Source organism: Chlorocebus sabaeus, chromosome 8 (assembly GCF_047675955.1).
Source record: "Chlorocebus sabaeus isolate Y175 chromosome 8, mChlSab1.0.hap1, whole genome shotgun sequence".
NCBI classification, from domain to species: domain Eukaryota; kingdom Metazoa; phylum Chordata; class Mammalia; order Primates; family Cercopithecidae; genus Chlorocebus; species Chlorocebus sabaeus.
Genome location: NC_132911.1, coordinates 105452268 through 105477875, shown reverse-complemented (window position 1 = coordinate 105477875; position 25608 = coordinate 105452268). Strand labels below are relative to the sequence as shown.

General features: G+C 41.7%; 1 protein-coding gene across 3 annotated transcripts in view; it reads left to right on the top strand.

Moving 5' to 3' along the window:
- Window positions 1-25608, top strand: part of NCALD (neurocalcin delta) — a 453797-nt gene that overhangs the window by 413141 nt on the left and 15048 nt on the right. For all 3 annotated transcript variants that reach the window (XM_008001253.3, XM_073018261.1, XM_008001254.3), the window contains one exon: window positions 3897-4293. In XM_008001253.3, coding sequence (XP_007999444.1) covers window positions 3916-4293 — 378 coding nt within the window. In that variant the 5' untranslated portion in view covers window positions 3897-3915. The remainder of the gene's footprint in view (window positions 1-3896; window positions 4294-25608) is intronic.

The following is a 25608-nucleotide window of genomic DNA, read 5'->3' as shown; positions in this document are numbered from 1 at the left end:
TCAAGGTGCAACTTTTGTCTCCAAACTGTTTTTCTCTTGACTGCTAATTGCCGTAGCATTTCCCTAATGTTATCCTGCCCCATCCCTTCAACTCAAACTAGCAGAAATTCCTGTTTTCCCAAAGAAAAAGGCATTGTCAGGCTTTCCTCTGTCTTCCTCCTCGCCACCTAAGGAATGAAACTCTGTCAAATGTCCCCTGAGATTTTTGTTGTACCATCTAACCAAGTCCAGATGGTGTCTCAAGTTTAGTCCTCATACTTAGTAAAGTGTTTGTCGTTATCTACTAAAATGAATTCTAGGCTTAATTGTGAACACTCGTTTTCCCAATAACTTATTCCATGCTTTTCTGCCTTGTTTGTGTTATGGCCTTTCTGTGCTGATGAATTTGTAAATGTGGTTTAATTACTGTTTACCAAAAAATAGCTGCCTACAGATCAGTCTCAGTGGGAGACTTCGCCAAAATGTTGAGGCAATTTGTTTCTAGTGCTAAAGCAGCTAATAAATTTGAAGCACTTTTTAAACATTGGGAAAGGCACTTAAGTTTGGTTGTGAAGAAATAGTACTGTATACATTGGAGACATAAATCATTCTTTAAGAGAATAGATTTGAATATCAAAATGGCACTTTTCCCCAAGACCAGGCAAGCAGCAATTTGTGTAAACTGTAATAATGGTGATTTGATTGAAAACCACCCCAAAGAGATATATTCTAAAGAACTCCCCAAAAGGAAAACTTGAACTTACTTGTAAATTCTATAAAATGTTTCAGAGCTCTAGAAAGCCGGGTATTATGTATTACCGGATGTTTCTGAATTCTGGCCGCAGGCAAATTGCCAACTTAGCAACTAAATGACAGCTTTACAATTCTAATACAAACCAGCCTCTGTAACTTTGTTTTTCTTAATCTCCAAAGGAAAAAAAGGACACAGAGGGAAGTGAAAGATATTAGACTGTTCAATTTATCCATTTGTTCTCCATTTGAGTTGTAGTTTAATTTTGCTTTTGCATAAAACGGTGTTTGCTTGATTCTGCCCAAAGAGGGAACTCTGGGCTAAGCGTGGTGGCTCCTGCCGGCAATCCCAGCACTTTGGAGGATGGCATGAGTCCAGGAGTCTGAGACCAGTCTGGGCAACAAAGTGAGACCCCCGTCTCTACAAAAAATTAAAAATTTAGCCGGGCATGGTGGTGCACACCTGTAATATCAGCTATTTGGGAGGCTGAGGCAGGAGGATTGTTTGAGCTCAAGAGTTTGAGGCTGCAGTGGGCCATGGTTGCACCACCACATTCCAGCCTGAGTGACAGAGTCTTAAAAAATAAAAGGCTGAAGGAAACTCAAAAAGTAAGTTCCTTCCTACAGCAGTTGGCCATACTCATAAGTGCGGTGCCCCATACTGCCGTCCCTTTGGATGCCTGCATGTAAGCAGGGCAGGTTCTGCCTCCAGTGCAGAAGTCAGAAAACAAAATCAATAAACTTGGCAATGAATGAGGCTTGCTCGTCATTATCTGAACCATGAGTATTATGAAAGCAGTTTGAGCAGTGTGAGATACAAATACCACCCTGTAGAAGTTTATTTTTAGTGAGGTCACCAGACAGGCCTCACTAAATTCGATACAAGAGATCCTAAGCTCAAGTCTTAACCACCAGATAGTTTTCAGCGTGTAAAATAGCATCCTGAAAACCAAGCCCCCTTGTTTCTGGCAGTAAGCCTCCTTTTCCAAGATTATTCCTTGTTTCCACATTGTAGTTACCTTTCTATCAATCATTTTTCTCAGTCATGCCTTCATTCATTCATTCTTTCACCAAATGCCATTTGTGGTGGGCCCTAGCAAGACGAAGCAGCCCCAGTGGAGACTCCGCCTCAGGGGTCTGACCGTGTAGCAGAAGGGAGACAGAAACAAACCCCCAATGGCTGAAATCGCAAAGAAGATTGACAATCGTTATAAAAATGGAGATATGCTGTCTTTCAGGTATTCCGTAATTTTTCTAAGCCTTGCTTTCAAGTTTTTTTTTTTCCCCCAATAGAGGAAAAATGCAAAATACAAGTGCAGAACTTTTTTTTTTTTTTTTTTGAGAAGGGGTTTATCTTGACCACACTTAAATCATATACTTTGGGAATTAGGAACTAATCTCATATATCACCTCCTCTAAGAAAGCTTCCCTGAGAGCACCCATGCCCTCTTTGGGTTGGGCATCTTTTCCAGGTACTCTCGCCGAATCCACTCTCTATTGTGTGGCATATCTGTCATATTGTCCCCTCACTGTCACCACCATCCCCTGCACACACAGCTAGGTGCACTTAGGGAGAAGGGGCCACGCCTTATTCTGCATCCTCAGAACCAGAAACACACTGGTAATTGAGAGCCAAATGTTGAGCCAATTTGTCTCTAGTGCAAAAGCACTATAAATGAGAAGCACTTTTTATGCATTGAGAAAATCACTTAAGTTTGGTTTTGAAGAAATGGTGCTTTCTATACTCAGGAAAATAAATCATTCTTTTTTTTTTTCGAGACTGAGTCTCGCTCTGTCACCCAGGCTGGAGTGCAGTAGTACAATCTCAGCTCACTGCAAGCTCTGCCTCCTGGGTTCATGCCATTTTCCTGCCTCAACCTCCCAAGTAGCTGGGACTATAGGTGCCTGCCACCACGCCCAGCTAATTTTTTTGTATTTTTAATAAAGACGGGGTTTCACCTTATTAGCCAGGATGGTCTTGATCGCCTGACCTGTGATCCACCTGCCTTGGCCTCCCAAAGTGCTGGGATTACAGGCATGAGCCACTGTGCCCAGCCAAAAATAAATCATTCTTTAAGAGAGTAGCTTTAAATATCAAAGTGGAATTTTACCCCAAGGCCAATAATAATTACAGATATTTCCCCACCTAGTAAAAGTTGCCTTTATTTTCCACACCATATTAAGTTTAAAAATAGATAACAAAAAGGTGTGCATTCTTGTGTTTTTAAAATGTAAATGTATGGAAATATATATTAACAGCATATTTAAGTACACATACAAAATATCTGGAAGAACACATATCAACATGCTAGCAGTTGTTATCTCTAAGGGTTAGTATTTGAACTGATGCTAATTTTTTTCTTTATGTATCACTGTTTTACTATTTTGCTATAGATATGTGCTGCTGCTATGATAAGAAAATGCAAAGTTATTTGTATTTTAAAGAGAAACATTTGGCCTATTACATAAGCCAAAATCATAAGACATAACTTTATGAAGCATCATCTTTACTATCAAATCCCAACATTGTCAGTGATTTATTCCATGCATTTAAATCACTGAACTAGCATGGTGGAGTTTGGTGGTATTAGACAGGTTTGCTTCCATTTTCCGTCTTCATGTCTGTGTTTATAATATTCAGAAGGTATCCAAGCAGCATTTTACTTGGAAATATTCTAGCAATAAAACCTGCTAAATTATTTCCCTTGGTCTCTCTCTTCCTCCTTTCCTTTACTTTTCCCTGCTAATACTTGGATTAGCTATCAGAACCCCAGCCTTCTTAAATTTAAGCTCAACCTCTGGCAAATTGATGTCAAAATTAAGTAAGCGATTAATTCTCCCTCCCTCCCTCCTCTTTCTCTCCTTCCTTGCCCCACTTCCCTCTACGTCACCCTCTCTCTGAAGCTTTTGCTTTCAGGATGCCTCTGTATAAAAGAAATATTCATTTTCTGGTCAGTTATAATTTTGCTATGCATCCTGTACTGGCCTATCTTTCTATTATTTTGTTTGGCTGACCAGTATGTTGCAAAACCTAGACAGTGTTATTGGACTCGTATAGAGTTTATTTGTTTGTTTTTTCTTCTTCCCAAAGGAACAATCACAAATTATAAAATGCAGCCCTAAAGAGCAGCTCTACAAATTATATATGTTTTCTTTTCTATCTGCAGCTGAATTCTTGCCGCCAGGATGGGGAAACAGAACAGCAAGCTGCGCCCGGAGGTCATGCAGGACTTGCTGGAAAGCACAGACTTCACAGAGCATGAGATCCAGGAATGGTATAAAGGCTTCTTGAGAGACTGCCCCAGTGGACATTTGTCAATGGAAGAGTTTAAGAAAATATATGGGAACTTTTTCCCTTATGGGGATGCTTCCAAATTTGCAGAGCATGTCTTCCGCACCTTCGATGCAAATGGAGATGGGACAATAGACTTTAGAGAATTCATCATCGCCCTGAGTGTAACTTCCAGGGGGAAGCTGGAGCAGAAGCTGAAATGGGCCTTCAGCATGTACGACCTGGATGGAAATGGCTATATCAGCAAGGCAGAGATGCTAGAGATCGTGCAGGTACGTAGCCTGACCCCTTTATAAAAAGAAGGACATGTATCTCAAGTAAGAATTGGAAGGTGCGCAGTATAGCACAGTGCAGAGGTTGCAAACGGGTGAGTGACCAGGACACTTCATTTGGCCCACCCTGCATGATAGAGTGGCCACAATGAGTGTGGCCCGAAAAGTATACATCCATCTGTAGTGTAAGGGTCACCACAAAGTATCAGGTGACTTGTAACAGGCCAGATTCTGAGCCCAGTGTGGCCAGAGGTTCTGAGTTTTTCAAGAGATGCCAACCAGGGTGGATTTTTATGTGCAGTCTCCCCACACTGTAATGCAGGTTAAATTGTTCAAACATGCAGGGTAAGGAGCTAGAGTCATGGCAATGACAGGTGGCTCAGCAGTGGGTGGGACCCAGAGACAAACATAAGGAGACAGAGACAGGACTCAGAAGAGGACCAGGAGAGCCTCAGCGGCAAGGAACAAAAAGGACTGGGTGGGCGGGCAGCACCAGGGATGCTGGCAGTCGCTCCCTGTCTTGGCAGGCAAGTGAGGCAGAGCATTTGGCAGCAGACAGCAGGGCCACGGGAGCGGGCCTTTGGCTTCCTAGAGGGCTCATTTTAGAGGCCAGCCCTCATTCCAGGACATCTGGGTCCTGCAGAAGTGGAGCTACAACCCCTGAGAGAACTGTTAGGGTGCTGGATGGGTGAGGGGACATAACACAAGGAGACAAAAAGGACTAAGCTACAGGAGAGGGTGGGATGTGGCTGCAGTGGCCTACAGCAAACCCCAGGGAATTTGGTTATGGAAATGGAGGCCTGCAAGATGAACTGTTATGGAGCCTTGAAGCTGAAGTCCAGGGCCTGCTCCCAGGACAGTAGGACTAAACCCATGTGCATAGTTAATGGGACAATTCATATTTGGGTGGGATGCAGAAGCAGGCATTCGAAATGACCCTGACTCATCGAAAGTGCTCCAGGATCTGCCAACTACTTCTCCTTTCTGGTTGGGCCACCAGTGGTTGTTCCTTCACCTAGAGCAGTAACTATCTGAACAAGTTGCGTTAAATTAATTATTCAGAGATGAAGATTTTGAAACAAACAAACAAAAAAAGATCCCTCCCTTCCTCTGAGAATAAACTTATGAAAAATACAATGTCTGTTGCACAAACACAGGCAGTATAGAAAAACATAACAGATAAACAGAAAAACTTATTCATAATTCTACCCTACCCACAAAGAGAATCTCTACTAATAATTTTTTAATACATCTTTCCTGGCCCTATTTTCATACATCTAGAAATATCTAATTGATTTCATTATGTGGATGAAGTTTTCTGTCTTGTCATTTTCACTTAATAACAAAAGTATTTGTCAAATTTTAACAACTTTGAGTACAGATATTTTAATGGCCACATAAGAGTCCTACCATATATTATAATTTGCTTAATGTTCCCCATTGTTAGGTGTTTAGGTTGTTTTCAGTTTTTATTGTTATACATAATGCTATAACTTTTAAAAATAAAACAAATCAATAATTATTGTGAATAAAGTGTTTCTACATTCAGGATTATTCCCTGAGAACAAATTCCCAAAAGTGCAATTACTGGGCCAAAGGATATGAGACATTTCCAAGGCTCTGGGTGCACTCTGAAAATTGTTTTTCCAAAGTGTGTGATGGGTGTTTCCATATCCTTGCACTTGTCTAATTTTTCTTAATCTTTGCTAATTAAATAAAAATTAGAATTACATTAAAATTTAAAAGGTGATTAAGATTGGGTGCAGTGACTCAAGCCTATAATCCTAGCACTTTGGGAGGCTGAAGCAGGTGGATCACTTGAGGTCAGGAATTTGAGACCAACCTGGCCAAACCCCATCTCTACTAAAAATACAAAAATTGGCCGCGTGCAGTGGCTCATGCCTGTAATCCCAGCACTTTGGGAGGCCGAGGCGGGCGGATCACCTGAGGTCAGGACCAGCCTGACCAACATGGAGAAACCCCATCTCTACTGAAAATACAAAATTAGCCAGTGTGGTGGCGCATGCCTGTACTCCCAGCTTCTTGGGAGGCTGAGGCAGGAGAATCACTTGAACCCGGGAGGTGGAGGTTGTGGTGAGCCAAGATCAGGCCATTGCACTCCAACCTGGTCACCAAAAGCAAAGCTCCATCTCAAAAAAAAAAAAAAAAGGTAGCTGGGTGTCGTGGCTCACGCCTGTAGCCACAACTACTTGAGCTACTTGGGAGGCTGAGGCAGGAGAATTGCTTGAACCTGGGAGGCACAGTTTGCAGTGAGCTGACACCATGACATTGCACTACAGCCTGGGTGACAGAGTGAGACTCTATCTCAAAAAAAAAAAAAAAAAAAGAAAAAAAAGTGACACATTTTAATTAGTGTTATTTGTGTTGTTTTCTTTAAATCTGGGAGTGCTATGCTCCACACCTCTGTAATGAAAGAGATGAGTACATTCTCCATTTGAAGAGAATTGCTTCCTGACTGGAATCTAAGAAAAATAAATCTCATTAGACACTGCCGATGAAGAGTCAAACACTGCAAAACATTTGGAGATTTATTATTCTGAGCCAAATATGAATGACCAATGCCCTGTGACACAGCCCTCAAGAGGTCCTAAGAACATACGCCCAAGGTGATTGGGGCACAGCCTAGTTTTGTACATTTTGGAGAGACATGAAACATCAATCAAATACATGTGAGATGTACATTGGTTCCATCTGGAAGGGTGGGGAAACGTGAATGCTGGGGATAGCGGGACTCCCAGGTTGTAGGTGCATTTAAAAATGTTCCAATTGGCAATTGGTTGTAAGAGTTATGATCAATAAAAAGAAATGTCTAGATTATGATTAGTGGTTGTGGAGACCAAGGTTTTATCATACAGATGAAGACTCTTAAGTAGCAGGCTTCAGAGAGAAAAGCTTGGAAATAGTTCTTATCAGATGTAAGATCTGTGTTGCTGTTAATACTGGTGGGCTTTTCCTGAATTCCAAGAGGGAGGAGGGTATAATGACGCATGTCCAATACCCCTTCCATCATGGCCTGAGCACATTTTTCAGGTTAACTTTAGCATGCCCTTGGTAAGAGGAGGGTTTCATTCAGATGATTGGGGGAGCCTTAGAATTTTAGTTTTTGGTTTACAGCACCGTGTTAGCTCCTGCTCAACACTTTTGCCCAGTGGTCCTGGCTGCTGTTGGTCAATGGTTTTGTGATCAGTACTGATGAAGATGCAGATGCCGAGGCAGGGAGGAACCTTTAGTCCTAGTGGGCTGATGAAATCAACACTCCCTGCTAAGAACTCGGCCCTGAACAAATAGTATAGGGAGGAAAATGGACACTGTCCCTTTTCTGTGGAATCCAATTTGTGCAAGAGACAGAGAGAATTGCAGAGAATATACAGAAGGCATGAATTGACCCCCACCCAGCCCCTGTTGACTTCACTCCACCACATTTGCTAAGGAATGTAAAAAGTGATCATCAGAAGGAAGGTGCTTTGGGGCAATGTCTTTTGGAAAAATAAATAAATAAATGAAATGAAATAAATAAAACAAAAGGAAGATGCATCAGCCTCCCAGAGGCATTTTCTTCACTATAAAGCACCTCAGTCCATTCGCAGGCCCACAGTGTTTCCAGGCTATACCTGTAAGGACACCTATTCCTTACGAAATGCTCAGACACTCGTGGCTCTTAAGAAGCCTGCAGAGGAAAGCTTGAATTTCTTAAACTGTTTTCTAGAGCGCTAAGTCCTGATGATTAATATTCATGACCACAGAAAGGAAATATTGTAGCACCCCGAGGTGACTTCCAAATCATCAAAGAGATTAAATTAAACTTAGAACCATTTTCATATTAAGGGCTATGTTATTCTCTTCTGCTACTTTGCAAACTGACAATGCATGTATTCTGCCACATTCTTATGCTAATCTCCCTGCTTTCAATTATTCTGGATAAATTGGAATTTACTACAGGATCTCACAGAGCTTCCCATTCTATTTTTTTTTTTTCTTTTTTTCGCTCCCTCTTTGAAAAGCCACACTCCTCAAGCCTTGTGACTGCTGCGGGAAGCTTTGTGCCTGTGTCTGGCCGTCTTTTCTTTCTTGTGGCTGGTCTGCAGCACTTAGGAGAATGTTCCTTTGCTTCAGAGGAGTCACTGTCAAGTTTCTGTTTTGTGCTTTTCTAAATATCTGTTAGAAAGTGATGAGTTGGGGGCAAGCTATGGACTAGGAGAAACATCAACAAATTAAGGTTCTATTTGTTAATATGAGTTAACACCTGTAACTTGATAACAAGTGTTGATACATACATTCTTAGCTGAATCCATGCCCCTCCACAACTGAGAAATTCAAGCAATTTAATGAAAAATACAAATTTATGATTGTTCACCTACAAACACCAGTAACTGGTCTGGGTGAAGACTGGGGTGAAAACAAGTTTATTATTAATTAAGCTTGACAATGAATGGGGTGTAGGACTCCAACTCATGAATTTTCTAGTTGCTCTTCCCTGACATTGCTTCCTGTGGTTTAGCTTTAGTATCCACAGAATAGTGCTTTGTAGTGACAAGCTGAAATTGTTTTGTATTTCATAACATTGGTAGGGAAAAACTCTAAAACTTATGGGACTACTGTGGATTCTGTGTAGCTCTGAATCATACCAGATTAGTTCCCCTCTGGCGGCTATAACAATGTTTGAGAAAGCCAGTTGCTTAAAAATACCATTATTATCTTATAGTTCTTGAGGTCAGAAGTCTGAAATCAGTTTCACTGGGCTAAAACTAAGGTTTCCTCAGGGGTGTGTTCCTTCTGGAGGCTGTTGGGGAGAATTCTTTCTCCTGCCTTTCCCCAATTCTAGAAGCTTACTGAGTTCCTTGGCCTATGGCCCTCTTCATCCATCTTCAAAGGCAGCAACAGCAGATTGAGTCCTTCTCAGGCTGCCGTCCTCTGTGTATTTTACTCTGCTTTTCTCTTCCACTTAAAAAGATCCTGGGATTTCACTGGGACCATGTGAATAATTCAGGGGAATTTTTCCTTCCCTCTCAATATTCTTAATGTAATCACATCTTCAAAGTTTGTCTTCCTGTACAAGTTAATGTATTCACAGGTTTCAGCGATTTGGATGTAGACATCTTTGGGGGCCATCATTCAGTCTGCCACATATGCCAAAATGTAGTTGCGTTCCTTTTTAAAGAAAATATTTTTGTGCTAGATCAACATCTGGGTGAATGAGCAAAACCATATGCAGATTTATTTTTAGGACCTCAAATGAACATTTTTACATTCATGTGTTTATTTTATTTTTTATACTTTTTTTTTCCTTTTTTTTTAAAATTATACTTTAGGTTCTGGGATACAAGCGCAGAACGTGCAGGTTTGTTACATAGGTATACGTGTGCCATGGTGGTTTGCTGCACCCATCAACCCGTCATTTACGTTAGGTATTTCTCCTAATGCTATCTCTCCCTTTGCCCACCACCCCGCAACAGGCCCCAGTGTGTTTTGTTCCCCTCCTTGTGCCATATATTCTCATTGTTCAGTTCCCAAGTATGAGTGAGAACATGCGGTGTTTGGTTTTCTGTTCCTGTGTTAGTTTGCTGAGAATGATGGTTTCCAGCTTCATCCATGTCCCTGTAAAGGACACGAAATTATTCTTTTTTGTGGCTACATAGTATTCTATGGTGTATATGTGCTACATTTTCTTTATCCAGTCTAACATTGATGGGCATTTGGGTTGGTTCCAAGTCTTTACTATTGTGAATAGTGTTGCAATAAATATACGTGTGTGTGTGTCTCTTTATAGTAGAATGATTTATAATCCTTTGGGTATATACCCAGTAATGGGATTTCTGGGTCAAATGGTATTTCTAGTTCTAGATCCTTAAGGAATCGTCACATTGTGTTCCACAATGGTTGAACTAATTTATGTTCCCACCAATAGTGTAAAAGGATTCCTATTTCTTCACATCCTCTCCAGCATCTGTTGTTTCCTGACTTTTTAATGATCACCATTCTAACTGGCATGAGATGGTATATCATTGTGGTTTTGCTTTGCATTTCTTTAATGACCAGTGATGATGAGCTTTTTTTCATATGTTTGTTGGCCACATAAATGTCTTCTTTTGAGAAGTGTCTATTTATATCCTTTGCCCACTTTTTGATGGGGTTGTTTTTTTCTTGTAAATTTGTTTAAGTTTCTTGTAGCCCTTTGTCAGATGGATAGATTGCAAAAATTTTTTCTCATTCTGTAGGTTGCCTGTTCACTCTGATGATAGTTTCTTTTGCTGTGCAGAAGCTCTTTAGTTTAATTAGATCCCATTTGTCCATGTTGGTTTTTGTTACCATTGCTTTTGGTGTTTTCATCATGAAGTCTTTGCCCATGCCTATGTTCTGAATGGTATTACCTAGGTTTTCTTCTCGGGTTTTTATGGTTTCAGTTCTTGTGTTTAAATCTTTAATCTATCTGGAGTTAATATTTTTTTTAATTTATTTATTATTATTAAACTTCAAGTTGTAGGGTACATGTGCACAACGTGCAGGTTTGCTACATATGTATACTTGTGCCATGTTGGTGTGCTGCACCCATCAACTCGTCATTTACATCAGGTATAACTCCCAATGCAATCCCTCCTCCCTCCCCCCTCCCCATGATAGGCCCCGGTGTGTGATGTTCCCCTTCCCGAGTCCAAGTGATCTCATTGTTCAGTTCCCGCCTATGAGTGAGAACATGCGGTGTTTGGTTTTCTGTTCTTGTGATAGTTTGCTGAGAATGATGGTTTCCAGCTGCATCCATGTCCCTACAAAGGACACAAACTCATCCTTTTTTATGGCTGCATAGTATTCCATGGTGTATATGTGCCACATTTTCTTAATCCAATCTGTCACTGATGGACATTTGGGTTGATTCCAAGTCTTTGCTATTGTGAACAGTGCTGCAATAAACATACGTGTGCATGTGTCTTTATAGCAGCATAATTTATAATCCTTTGGGTATATACCCAGTAATGGGATGGCTGGGTCATATGGTACATCTAGTTCTAGATCCTTGAGGAATCGCCATACTGTTTTCCATAATGGTTGAACTAGTTTACAATCCCACCAACAGTGTAAAAGTGTTCCTATTTCTCCACATCCTCTCCAGCACCTGTTGTTTCCTGACTTTTTAATGATTGCCATTCTAACTGGTGTGAGATGGTATCTCATTGTGGTTTTGATTTGCATTTCTCTGATGGCCAGTGATGATGAGCATTTTTTCATGTGTCTGTTGGCTGTATGAATGTCTTCTTTTGAGAAATGTCTGTTCATATCCTTTGCCCACTTTTTGATGGGGTTGTTTGTTTTTTTCTTGTAAATTTGTTTGAGTTCTTTGTAGGTTCTGGATCTTAGCCCTTTGTCAGATGAGTAGATTGCAAAAATTTTCTCCCATTCTGTAGGTTGCCTGTTCACTCTGATGGTAGTTTCTTTTGCTGTGCAGAAGCTCTTTAGTTTAATGAGATCCCATTTATCAATTTTGGCTTTTGCTGCCGTTGCTTTTGGTGTTTTAGACATGAAGTCTTTGCCCATGCCTATGTCCTGAATGGTACTACCTAGGTTTTCCTCTAGGATTTTTATGGTATTAGGTCTAACATTTAAGTCTCTAATCCATCTTGAATTAATTTTCGTATAAGGAGTAAGGAAAGGATCCAGTTTCAGCTTTCTACTTATGGCTAGCCAATTTTCCCAGCACCATTTATTAAATAGGGAATCCTTTCCCCATTTCTTGTTTCTCTCCGGTTTGTCAAAGATCAGATGGCTGTAGATGTGTGGTATTATTTCTGAGGACTCTGTTCTGTTCCATTGGTCTATATCTCTGTTTTGGTACCAGTACCATGCTGTTTTGGTTACTGTAGCCTTGTAGTATAGTTTGAAGTCAGGTAGCGTGATGCCTCCAGCTTTGTTCTTTTGACTTAGGATTGTCTTGGAGATGCGGGCTCTTTTTTGGTTCCATATGAACTTTAAAGCAGTTTTTTCCAATTCTGTGAAGAAGCTCATTGGTAGCTTGATGGGGATGGCATTGAATCTATAAATTACCTTGGGCAGTATGGCCATTTTCACGATATTGATTCTTCCTATCCATGAGCATGGTATGTTCTTCCATTTGTTTGTGTCCTCTTTGATTTCACTGAGCAGTGGTTTGTAGTTCTCCTTGAAGAGGTCCTTTACATCCCTTGTAAGTTGGATTCCTAGGTATTTTATTCTCTTTGAAGCAATTGTGAATGGAAGTTCATTTCTGGAGTTAATTTTTGTATAAGGTGTAAGGAAGGGGTCCAGTTTCAGTTTTCTGAATATGGCTAGCCAGTTTTCCCAACACCATTTATTAAATAGGGAATCCTTTCCCCATTTCTTGTTTTTGTCAGGTTTGTCAAAGATCAGAGGATTGTAGATGTGTGGTGTTAATTTTGAGGCCTCTGTTCTGTTCCATTGGTCTCTATATCTGTTTTGGTACCAGTACCATGCTGTTTTGGTTACTGTAGCCTTGTAGTATAGTTTGAAGTCAGGTGGCATGATGACTCCAGCTTTGTTCTTTTTGCTTAGAATTATCTTGGCTATACAGGCTCTTTTTTGCTTTCATATGAAATTTAAAGTATTTTTTTAATTCTGTGAATTTAATTCTGTGAAGAAAGTCAATAGTAGCTTGATGGGAAGAGCATTGAATCTATAAATTACTTTGGGCATTATGGCCATTTTCATGATATTGATTCTTCCTACCATGAGCATGGAATGTTTCTCCATTTTTTTATGTCCTCTCTTATTTCCTTGAGCAGTGGTTTGTCGTTCTCCTTGAAGAGGTCCTTCACATCCCTTCTAAGTTGTATTCCTAGGTATTTTATTCTCTTTGTAGCAATTATGAGCGGGAGTTTGCTCATGATTTTGCTCTCTGTCTGTGTATTACTGGTGTATAGGAATGCTTGTGATTTTTGCACATTGATTTTGTATCCTGAGACTTTGCTGAAGTTGCTTATCAGCTTAAGGAGTTTTGGGGCTGAGACAATGGGGTTTTCTAATTATACAATCATGTCATCCTCTGCAAACAGAGATAATCTGACTTCCTCTCTTCTTATTTGAATACCCTTTATTTCTTTCTCTTGCCTGATTGCCCTGGCCAGAACTTCCAATACTGTGTTGAATAGGAATGGTGAGAGAGGACATCCTTGTCTTGTGCCAGTTTTCAAAGGGAGTGCTTCCAGCTTTTGCCCATTCAGTGTGATATTGGCTGTGGATTTGTCATAAATAGCTCTTATTATTTTAAGGTATGTTCCATTAATACCTAGTTTATTGAGTGTTTTTAGCACGAAGGGGTTTTGAATTTTATTGAAGGCCTTTTCTGCATCTGTTGAGATGATCATGTGATTTTTGTCATTGGTTCTGTTTATGTGATGGATTATGTTCATTGATTTGCATATGTTGAACCAGCCTTGCATCCCAGGGATGAAGCCGACTTGATCGTGGTGGATAAACTTTTTCATGTGCTGCCGGATTCCGTTTGTCAGTATTTTATTGAGGATTTTCACGTCAATGCTCATCAGGGATATTGGCCTGAAACTTTCTTTTTTCTTGTTTCTCTGCCAGGTTTTGGTATCAGGATGATGCTGGTCTCATAAAATGAGTTAGGTAGGAGTCCCTCTTTTTCTATTGTTTGGAATAGTTTCAGAAGGAATGGTGCAAGCTCCTCTTTGTACCTCTGGTAGAATTCGGCTGTGAATCCATCTGGTCCTGGGCTTTCTTTGTTGGTAGGCTATTAATTACTGCCTCAATTTCAAAATGTGTTATTCGACTATTCAGGGATTCAACTTCTTCCTGGTTTAGTCTTAGGAGGGTGTATGTGTCCAGGAATTTATCCATTTCTTCTAGATTTTTTAGTTTATTTCCATAGATGTGTTTATAGTATTCTCTGATGATAGTTTGTATTTCTGTGGGATCAGTGGGGATATCCCCTTTATCATTTTTTATTGTGTCAATTAGATTCTTCTCCCTTTTCTTCTTTATTAGTCTGGCTAGCGGTCTATCTATTTTGGTAATCTTTTCAAAAAACCAGCTCCTTGATTCATTGATCTTTTGATTTTTTTTTGTGTCCCTATCTCCTTCAGTTCTGCTCTGATCTTAGTTATTTCTTGTCTTCTGCTAGTTTTTGAATTTGTTTGCTCTTGTTTCTCTAGTTCTTTTAATTGTGATGTTAGGGTATCAATTTTAGATATTTCCTGCTTTCTACTGTGGGCATTTAGTGCTATAAATTTCCCTCTAAACGTGCTTTAGCTGTGTCCCAGAGATTCTGGTACATTGTGTCTTTGTTTTCATTGGTTTCAAATAACTTATTTATTTCTGCCTTAATTTCATTATTTATCCACTAGTCATTCAGGAGCAGGTTGTTCAGTTTCCATGTACTTATGCGGTTTTGAGTGAGTTTCTTAATCCTGAGTTCTAATTTGATTGCATTGTGGTCTGAGAGACTGTTTGTTATGACTTCCATTCTTTTTCATTTGCTGAGGAGTATTTTGTTTCTCATTATGTGTTCGATTTTAGAATAAGTATGATGTGGTGCTGAGAAGAATGTATATTCTGTGATTTGGGGTGCTTGGTATTAGGTTTGCTTGGTCCAGAGCTGAGTTCAAGTCCTGAATATTCTTGTTAATTTTCTGTCTCGTTGATCTGTCTAATATTGACAGTGGGGTGTTAAAGTCTCCCACTATTATTGTGTGGGAGTCTAAGTCTCTTTGTAGGTCTCTAAGAACTTGGTTTATGAATCTGGTGCTCCTGTATTGGGTGCATATATATTTAGGATAGTTAGCTCTTCTTGTTGTGTTGATCCCTTTACCATTATGTAATGCCCTTCTTTGTCTTTTTTGATCTTTGTTGGTTTAAAGTCTGTTTTTATCAGAGATTAGGATTGCAACCTCTGCTTTTTCAAAAATTTTATTTTATTTTATTTTATTTTATTTTATTTTATTGCTTTCCATTTGTTTGGTAAATCTTCCTCCATCCCTTTATTTTGAGCCTATGTGTGTCTTTACATGTGAGATGAGTCTCCTGAATACATCACACTGATGGATCTTGACTCTTGATCCAGTTTGCCAGTCTGCGCCTTTTAATTGGAGGCATTTAGCCTATTTACAATTTAAGGTTAATATTGTTATATGTGAATTTGATCCTGTCATTATGATGCTAGCTGGTTATTTTGCCCATTAGTTGATGTAGTTTCTTCATAGTGTTGATGGTCTTTGCATTTTGGTTTGTTTTTGCAGTGGTTGGTACCGGTTTTTCCTTTCTATAATTAGTGCTTCCTTCAGGAACTCTTGTAAGGCAGGCCTGGTGGTGACAAAATCCCTCAGGATTTGCTTGTCTGTAAAGGATTGTATTTCTCCTTCTTTTATGAAGCTTAGTTTGGCTGGATATGAAATTCTGGTTTGAAAATTCTTTTCTTTAAAAATGTTGAATATTGGCCCTCACTAGCTGGTAAGGTTTCTGCAGAGAGATCCACTGTTATTTGATGGGCTTCCTTTGTGGGTAACCCAGCCTTTCTTTCTGGCTGCCTTTAACATTTTTTTCTTCATTTCAACCTTGATGAATCTGACAATTATGTGCCTTGGGGTTGCTCTTCTCAAGGAGTATCTTTGTGGTGTTCTCTGTATTTCCTGAATTTGAATCTTGGCCTGTCTTGCTAGGTTGGGGAAGTTCTCCTGGATAATATTCTGAAGTGTGTTTACCAACTTGGTTCCCTTCTCCCCATCATTTTCAGGTACACCAATCAAACATAAGTTTGGTCTTTTCACATAGTCCTGTATTTCTTGGAGGTTTTGCTCATTCATTTTCATTCTTTTTTCTCTAATCTTGTCTTCATGCCTTATTTCATAAAGTTGACCCTCAATCTCTGATACCCTTTCTTCTGCTTGATCGATTTGGCTATTGATACTTGCGTATGCTTCACAAAGCTCTCGTGCTATCTTTTTCAGCTCCATCAGGTCATTTATATGCTTCTCTAAACTAGTTATTCTAGTTAGCATCTCCTCTAACTTTTTATCAAGGTTCTTAGTTTCCTTGCATTGGGTTAGAACATGCTTCTTTAGCTAGGAGGAGTTTGTTACTACCCACCTTCTGAAGCCTACTTCTGTCAACTTGTCAAACTTATTCTCCATCCAGTTTTATTCCTTTGCCCGCAAGAGTTTGTGATCCATTGGAGGATAAGAGGCATTCTGGTTTTTGGAATTTTCAGACTTTTTGCACTGGTTTTTCCTCATCTTCGTGGATTTACCTACCTTTGGTCTTTGCCGTTGGTGACCTTCAGATGGAGTTTTTGCATGTTGTCCTTTTTGGTGATGTTGATGCTATTGCTTTCTGTTTGTTGGTTTTCCTTCTAATAATCAGGACCCTCTTCTGCAGTTCTGCTAGAGTTTGCTGGGGGTCCACCCCAGACCCTGTTTGCCTGGGTATCACCAGCAGAGGCTGCAGAACAGCAAAGATTGCTGCCTGCTCCTGCTGGGAGGTGTCTCCCAGTCAGGAGGCTCAGGGGTCAGGGACCCACTTGAGGAGGCAGTCTGTCTTTTAGCAGAGCTCAAGCACTGTGCTGGGAGATCCACTGCTCTCTTCAGAGCTGTCAGGCAGGAACGTTTAAGTCTGTTGAAGCTGCACCCACAGCTGCTCCTTCCCCCAGGTGCTCTGTCCCAGGGAGATGGGAGTTTTATCTATAAGCCCCTGACTGGGGCTGCTGCCTTTCTTTCAGAGATGCCCAGCCCAGAGAGGAAGAATCTAGAGAGGCAGTCTGGCTACAGCGACTTTGTGGTGCTGTGGTGGGCTCTGCCCAGTCCAAACTTCCAGGTGGCTTTGTTTACACTGCGAGGGGAAAACCACCTAGTCAACCCTCAGTAATGGCGGACGCCCCTCCTCACACCAAGTTGGAGCATCCCAGGTCAACTTCAGACTGCAGTGCTGGCAGTGAGAATTTCAAGCCAGTGGATCTTAGCTTGCTGGGGTCCTTGGGAGTGGGACCTGCTGAGCGAGACCACTTAACTCCCTGGCTTCAGCCTCCTTTCCAGGGGAGGGAATGGCTCTGCCTCGCTGGGGTTCCAGGTGCCACTGAGGTACGAAAAAAACTTCTGCAGCTAGCTTGGTGTCTGCCTAAATGGCCCTCCAGTTTTGTGCTTGAAACCCAGGGCCCTGGTGGCTTAGGTACCCGAAGGAATCTCCTTGTCTGCAGGTTGTGAAGACCATGGGAAAAGCATACTATCTGGGCCAGAGTGCACCATTCCTCACAGCGTGGCTTCCCTTGGCTAGGGGAGGGAGTTCCCCAACCCCTTGCACTTCCCAGGTGAGGCAACACCCCACCCTGCTTCTCCTTTTAGAGAAGGACTGTACCCATGGGCTGTACCCATGGGCTGTACCCACTGTCTAACCAGTCCCAGTGAGATGAACTGGGTACCTCAGTTGGAAATGCAGAAATCACCCATCTTCAGAGTTGGTCTTGCTGGGAGCTGCAGACTGGAGCTGTTCTTATTTGGCCATCTTGCCCAGGAATCTCATGTGTTTATTTTTAAGTGACAAATTTAGGAACATGATCTAGGCTCAATATTTTATTATCACATCAAAAATCATCTCTCAGGAGTCTTAGGCCAGATCAGAACCCTGACCTTTCCTCATCTTACAGCAGATTCTCTCCTCCCACTGGTGGCCGAGGTCAACCCACCACTCAAAAAGAAGAATTCTTCCTGTCTGACACAGTTCCTGTCCCTCAGCCGTGCTAGAGACAGGTCTGAATGCCCACACCCATCACGCACAGGCTATGTCTGAGGAAGGGGTCAACCAAGCAAGCGAGTGGCATCACTGGTTCTACCATGAATGCTGAGATGGGTTCTGGCATCTTGAGGGGTGGAGGGAATGTTGACCTTAGGGATCCATGAATGAGACCACAGCACTCCCAGGGAGCTAATGTAGGAAGAAAATGGAATTACATTTGCCTCCCTTCTGTTCTCATAAGTAACTAAGACCCTTGAAAGTCCAAATCTGAACTACAGGATTCTCACTGACTATATGTATACATGCTGTGTTGCTTTATCTTTACAACTCAATGAAAATGATAGGCTTAGACAACATTAGACCATCTGTACCCAAAGCAAAGATGAAGAAGGAACCAAAGGAAGAATAGGCATGTGAGGGTGAGGCAGGAAAATAGAGTCGGGAGGCAGGGAACATAAGGCCAATTCACACTTTAGCTATAACAGGAAATATCCTCTCCATAGGGTGTACACCATAAATGACTGTAACTTTACTTCATCCTCTCCATTTATGTAGGGCGTACCCAAAGTAACCAGTGGAATATTCTAGGGAATATTTAAACTCCCAAAAATTCTGTAATGTGTCCTTTGAGCCCCTATGTTCAGGCCCACTCCCACACTGTGGAGTATACTTTCATTTTCAATACGTCTCTTCATTCCTTCTTTGCTTTGTGTGTTTTGCCCAATTCTTTGTTCAAGATGCCAAGAACCTGGACACCCTCCACTTTTAACAAGAGTAGCCATCTCGGACAAAGCAGATTGATATTGCCTTTCCTTTTTAAAATTTCCGTTTTCCTTCTTTCCTGTCTCCTTGAGTCACAATTTTCTATTCTTGAGTGCCAAGCTCAACTTCCCCGTTTACAAATGCAACAGTGTCACTGATTCTGCCATGAGTGTTTAGATGTGCTCTGGAATCTTGAGGGATGGAGGGATCCATGTATTAAGGGTAGAGACCCCAGGGTGAGTGCCTGGCTTCCAGTCATGATTCTGCTCCCTTAGTAGCTATGTGCCCTTGAGCAAGTTACTGAATGTCTCTGGCATCCATTTCCTGATTTGTGGATTGCAGCTAATTGAAACACCTAACTCATGGATGATTGTAAGTGTTAAATCAGTCATTACAAGTAAGGTGCCTAGAACAGTGCCTGCATGGGCTATCACTCAATATTTTTTGGCTACCATTATTATTGCCACAATTTCCAGAGCTGGGACAGGATATCTTCCTACTAAATGAAGGGAGTTCATTTCCACTTCAGTGGAGAAAGTAATGGATAGAATCTTCCATTAACTTCTCAGTTAAATTTTGTTAGTTATAAAATGTGTGTTCACAAAGAAAAGGGAGGTGTCCCACTAAATCTCCAATTGGTAGAAATCACAGAAGAGATATTCTTGACTTTAGGACTCCTAGCTTCTTTACCTGCTATCTTTATCAGCAGAGATCAGCCCATCTGGGAACAAGCTAAAACTTCTGAGCTATGATGTTCACAGGACTCAGATTAAAGAAATAATCATGTTTCCAGGAAAGAATGTAATTGGCCCCAGGAATTCCCCAAACCGTGTTGACCTGAGCCCACAGTCACACATTATGCATTGGGACTGTTTGGGGGACAGTCTGTCTGGGTTTGTTCTTAAGTTCAAGTTAGAGCCTTTCGAAAAGAATCCAAAGGCTGACATCACATTACTCCTAGCAATCCTTAGGGCTCTGACTTTAAAGATGAGGTTAGAATAATTTGTAATCAGCATTTTTACTACTTAGATGTTAATGATTGTTTCAAAAATACTTGGAGTCCACATACCTGTTGTTTTATTTATTTATTATTTATTTATTATTTCTATTTTTTGAGATGGAGTTTTGCTCTGTCGTCCAGGCTGGAGTGCAGTAGTGCAATCTCAGCTCATCGCAGCCTCCGTCTCCCTGGTTCTCAAGAGATTCTCCTGCCTCCGCCTCCCAAGTAGCTGGGATTACAGGCGCCTTCTACCATGCCCAGCTACATATCTGTTGTTTTAGAGTCAAACTTTCCCTCCTAGTTGTGATTCAGGATTAACTGACATTTTTTGATGAAGGCAAGGTGAACTTAAGAACACCCCAGTATACATTTCATACCTTTTAAATGAGCAAAACCTGAAGGAAGGCATTTGGAAATATACTGGCAACCCACAACAGGAGAATCTGGTTTTGCTACTTTTAGCAGTATGGGAAAAACATTTTTCTGATTTACCCCTGTGATGAATAAGGCATACATATCTATACAGCAGCCAGATGAGGATGGGGAGCTATGGGGATGGGGGTAGCCATGCAAAAACAGCTTATCCTCCATGGGCACCAAATGAACACACAAACTAATCCCCACTCATTTCCGGAGTGCCCACCATGATCAATTCAGACAACCAGCCTGTTCGTAGTTCTGCCACAGAGAATCACAATAAGGGCCAGGGAGACTTCCTTATGTTATTTTTAGAAGCACATTCTGAGTACCATTTGCAATTTTTTCCCCCAAAGACTGTCGTAAATAGACACTCTGTCACTTTTAATATGGTCCTTGGAGACCTGAAACACTGTGCTTTTCTGATTCTGGGGGAAAAAAAGGAGGGGGTAGGGGAAGAGTTTCTAGTTCATCTCCTATTACCCCCTAGGAATTCAGCTCCAAACCCTGTGTAATTCTCAATTATGAGCATGGACCACAGATGTGGGTCTAGAATGCAACTTAGATTTCTTTCCTGGAAGAAAGTCTTTAATGCAATTGCTTAGGCTAGTGACTTCCTCTAAGAACTGACTTCAGTGCTTGCTTATCGGATGTTTTAGGTTTGTCCCTTTCTTATCAGGGGATTAATCTAATCGTTGCAAATCACACTATGGCTTAAGAGTTTAAGTCAAATCAAGTATGGTATCTGGCAAACATGAATGAGTGCTTCATAGCTTCTTGTGCTTATTGGCAATCCTTGACATGCCCTGGTTTGCAGCTGCATCACTGTGTTATCTGCCTCCATCATCATAGAGTGTTACCCCTATGTGCCTGTGTCCAATTTTCCCTCTTCTTATGAAGACGCCAGTTGTTGGATTAGGGAACACTGAAATCCGTGATGATCTCATGTTAACTTGATAGCATCTGCAAAGACCCTATTTCCAAACAAGGTCACGTTCACAGGTTTCAGGTAGACATGTATTTTTGCAGGACACTATTCAACCTAGTACACAAGCACTATCTCATTTAATCCTCACAACAATCATATTAGCCCCATTTTATGCATGAAGAAACAAATTACTTCCAGATCTTCATTTCCACTGTGTCCAACTCTTAATGGACCTCTCTGTTAAGATGTTGCACTGATATAAAGTCAATAATCCAAAAACAAATTCATCATTGCCCCAAACTCCCTACCACTCCCTTTTTTAAAATAGTCTTACTGTCCATCCTCTAATCAAGTCAGGGACATCTTTGGCACTCCTCCACCACCTATCTCCAAATGTAGACAGTCACCAGAGCTATGAAATTTGCCTCCTTGGTATTTTTTAACCTTTCATTCCTATGCATTCCTTCTGCCATTGTCTCATTTCAAGTCAGTGGTGGTACTCTTCACTTTTAGATATGAGCAATTAATAGTTTTCCAATCTTACGTAAAGTGCTCTGCAAAAGGCAGCTTCAGATGACTCCCTCCAAAGAGGCCTTTACCCTCCTAAACAGACATTCTGGAGTTACTGTGTTTCAGGCTTCACATTTCTAACCTATATTACTATAACTTTTTCCCAGTTATCTATTCTGCATATTGAAACCAACGCAAAAGTTACTGACTTAAAACAGCAATCATTTATTTAGCCCGTAAATCTGATATTTGGGCAGCACAGTGGGATCTCATTTCTGTTCCATGTAGCATCAGCTGGGGTGGCTCGAAATTGCCTGGGAGCTGGAACAGCTGAGGCTGCTTGGACCCGGGACCTCCCTCTGTGTCTCTGTGTAGTCTCTCTCCTCCATGGTGGCTTTGGGGTGGCCAGACTCCTCACATGGCAGCTCAGGGCTTAAAAAGGGCAGGTCCGTCCCAAAAAGAGAACCAGGCAGAGCTGTATCTCCTTTTATGATCTGACTTTGGAGGTCGCAGAGCATCACTTCTCCCATTCACCCCTACTCCAGGCAGTCACAGAGGTCTCTGTGGTTCACCAAGACCTCCAGGCTCAAGGGGAGGGGACCTAGAGTTTACCTTGAGAAAGGCAGTGGCAAGGTTCTAGAAGATTGTGTGGGATTAGAAAGCCTGTTCTGGACATTTTTGGAAAATACCATCTTCACAACACATTTCTAACAGCTCTACCTGCCTCCCATCAGGTCCTCCCCCAATTCGGTTTTCTCCATTGATGCCAGAGTGATCTTTCAAGACCAAATATGATCATGTTAACCATGTTTCTCTCATGCCTAAAATTTTTTGAGTATCTCCCCATTCACTTTATTTATTTTTATCTTTAAATTTTATTTTAATTTTATTTATTTATTTATTATTTATTTTATGAGATGGAGTCTCGCTCTGCTGCCCAGGCTGGAGTGCTCACTGCACTCAGCTCACTGCAGTCTCCTGGGTTCAAGCAATTCTCTTGCCTCAGCCTCCTTAGTAGCTGGGATTACGGGTGCATACCACCACGCCCAGCTAATTTTTGTATTTTTGATAGAGAACAGAGTTTTACCATGTTGGCCAGGCTGGTCTTGAACTCCTAACCTTGTGATCCACCCTCCTCGGCCTCCCTAAATGCTGGGATTACAGGCATGAGCCACCGCGCCCGGCTTTTTTTTTTTTTTTTTTTTTTTTTTGACGCGGAGTTTTCGCTCTTGTCGCCCAGGCTGGAATGCAGTGGCATGATCTCAGCTTACTGCAACCTCCACCTCCTGGGTTCAAGCTATTCTTCTGCCTCAGCCTCCCGAGTACCTGGGATTACTGGTGCCCACTATCATGCCCGGCTAATTTTTATATGTTTAGTAGAGACGGGGTTTCACCATGTTGGCTGATCTTGAACTCCTGACCTCAGCTGATCCGCCTGCCCCAGGCTCCCAAAGTGCTGGGATTACAGGCATGAGTGGCCGTGCCTGGCCCCCATTCACTTTAAATGATGTCTAAATTTCTTAATGAGGCATATAACAGCCTTTGTGACTAGGTCCCCATCTCTCTCAAGACTCTCTCACATTTGTGACCTTTGAATGCTCCATGCCTCAGTTATATGTTAGCTGGAAGATACCAGAAGTCACCGTGGCCTCTCACATCCCACAGCCTTTTCTCATGTGGTGTCATAGAGTGTACTCTTACCACATCTCCCTCTCACTCCGTGGAGGTGTCTCCTCTGCCCCCCACACCCCAGTCCTATGCACTTAACTCTGTTGTTGATCTCCATCATAATAATGCTTTTTGTTGTTGTTAATTTCAAGTAGATTGCTGTTTTGTAATCATGAACAACTCCACTGAAAGATATAATTACTTTATGATCTCTTCAACAGGATTTTACCATGTTGAGTGCTGGATATTTTTATAGCTCTATAAATGTTCTTAAACTTTCTTCTGAGACACAGTTAAATTACTTGGAAACAGTTTGAACTTTCCCGGTCTTGCTTTGCTTTTCAGATTCGTTAGCTGACACGAGAGCGGCACTCAGCTAGCGCTGATTATTACCACTACTGAGGCCAGACCTTTCTGACTAGCCAGTGCCCCACAAATCATGAGGCTCTCCCCCTGGCTGATGGAAACAGGCACGCTTCTGGACCTTGTGGGAGGGCCAGGCACTCTTTCCTCTAATCCTTCCACTTGGTTCTTTTTTCCCAGTCCTGGGTAGTTTCTTCCCATGTGTAAACTGACTATGCTGACTACTTGAGGGAGACCTGCCACAGCTCTCCGGTGTTCTCTGTGTGCCACTCTCCTCTTTTACTCTGTCCAGTGATCACTAGCCACTTTAGTGTCTCCAAACTCTCAGTGCCATCTGCTCATCAGTGAGTCCACCAGGTATCACATAGGTCCCTGCTTCTGGCACTGAGGCTTGGAAACTCTCTCAAGCCATTAAGCCGGGGCCAACATAGGACTTACCTCTCATGTTTTCATTTTCTCAGGGATCACTGTCCTTTATTGCCCGGTTCCCAGCATCTGGTAAACTGTCGTTTCATGTCCATTGTTTTTTGGGTTTGTGGTTGCTGCTGCTTCAGGTGGGAGCGTAAGTTCAATCCCTATGACTCCATCTTGGCCGGACGCCACACTCTCTACTCTCATGCTGATGTGTTTCTGTGTTGACCTGTCCTGCTGCCACCTGTCCTGTGAGCTCCTTCAAGGCAGGGCTGTGCTGATGCCAAGGGATTTCGCACCATGTTTGTGCTATTCATAAAGTCTGCAAATGTTTGTTGAATAAAGTGTTAGACTCCAAAACATACAAAGATGAATAAGACAATATCTCTGTCTGGAGGAAACTTAGAAGCCGTTGGGAAGACAAATCTCATGAAGCAACATTCTAGGCTATCTGTTTTGAGGGGGAAAAAAAAAAGGAGGAACAGAGAAAACAGTCCAGATGAAGAGGGAGTCAGAGTAAGAGTCAGTCCTAGTGCAGATAGAACTTTCTTGAGGCACTACTTGCGTAGATGTTTTGTAACAAAAGGGTTCTGGTCAAACCAGTTTGAGAAAACCTGGTTTAAATAGATTTCAACAGGTCTCTTTACTGCAGGAATTACCAGAATCTTTAATATGTTCATGTGCATTGTAATGTTTTGAGAAGGGAATAAAGTAAGCAGTGTTTCCCAATACTGTTTTGATGATGGGATCTCTCTGATCTTAACACATCTTGGAAGGCAGACATTTCTTGGAAAGCGCATTGCGAGACACCTTTACGGCATCGCCAATGTGTGATTGTTCAGCCTTTGTTTCTCTATCTCCAATATCCATGAACCCGCTTCTGCAGAGCAGCCTCTTGCTCTTCTACTGTTACACACCACAGAACATAAAGTTCTTCCTGTGTTAAGGCTACATCTAACTTCCCATAAGTCTTCAAGTTAGAAAAGGGCATAGTGCTGGGTTATTTTAAATGGTAAGCTCCCCTAGTGTGCAGAGAGTGCAGTGTACAGATCTTGGACTCTCATTCCGTTTAAGAATCACAGTATCTAGCTGGGCGCAGTGGCTCACAGCTGTAATTTCCACACTTTGGGAGGCTGAGGCAGGAGGATCACTTGAGCCCAGGAGTTTCAGACCAGACTGGGCAACATAGTGAGACTCTGTGTCTACAAAAAATTAAAAATTAGCCCAGTGTGGTGGCACATGCCTGTGGTCTCAGCTACTCGGGAGGCTGAGGTGGGAGGAGGGTTTGAGACCAGGAGGTCCGAAGTTGCAGTGAGCTATCATCATGCCACTGCATTCCAGCCTGGGAGACAGAGTGAGACCCTGTCTCAAAGAGAAAAAAAAGAATCACACTATCACAAAGGGACCAGTACACGAAGTGGTTCAGTGGTTTCAAACTCCATTTTCAGCAGCAAAAATAGTTCTTCACTTCTATGCGAAGTACTGTTTTTTAAATCTATAATCTGAG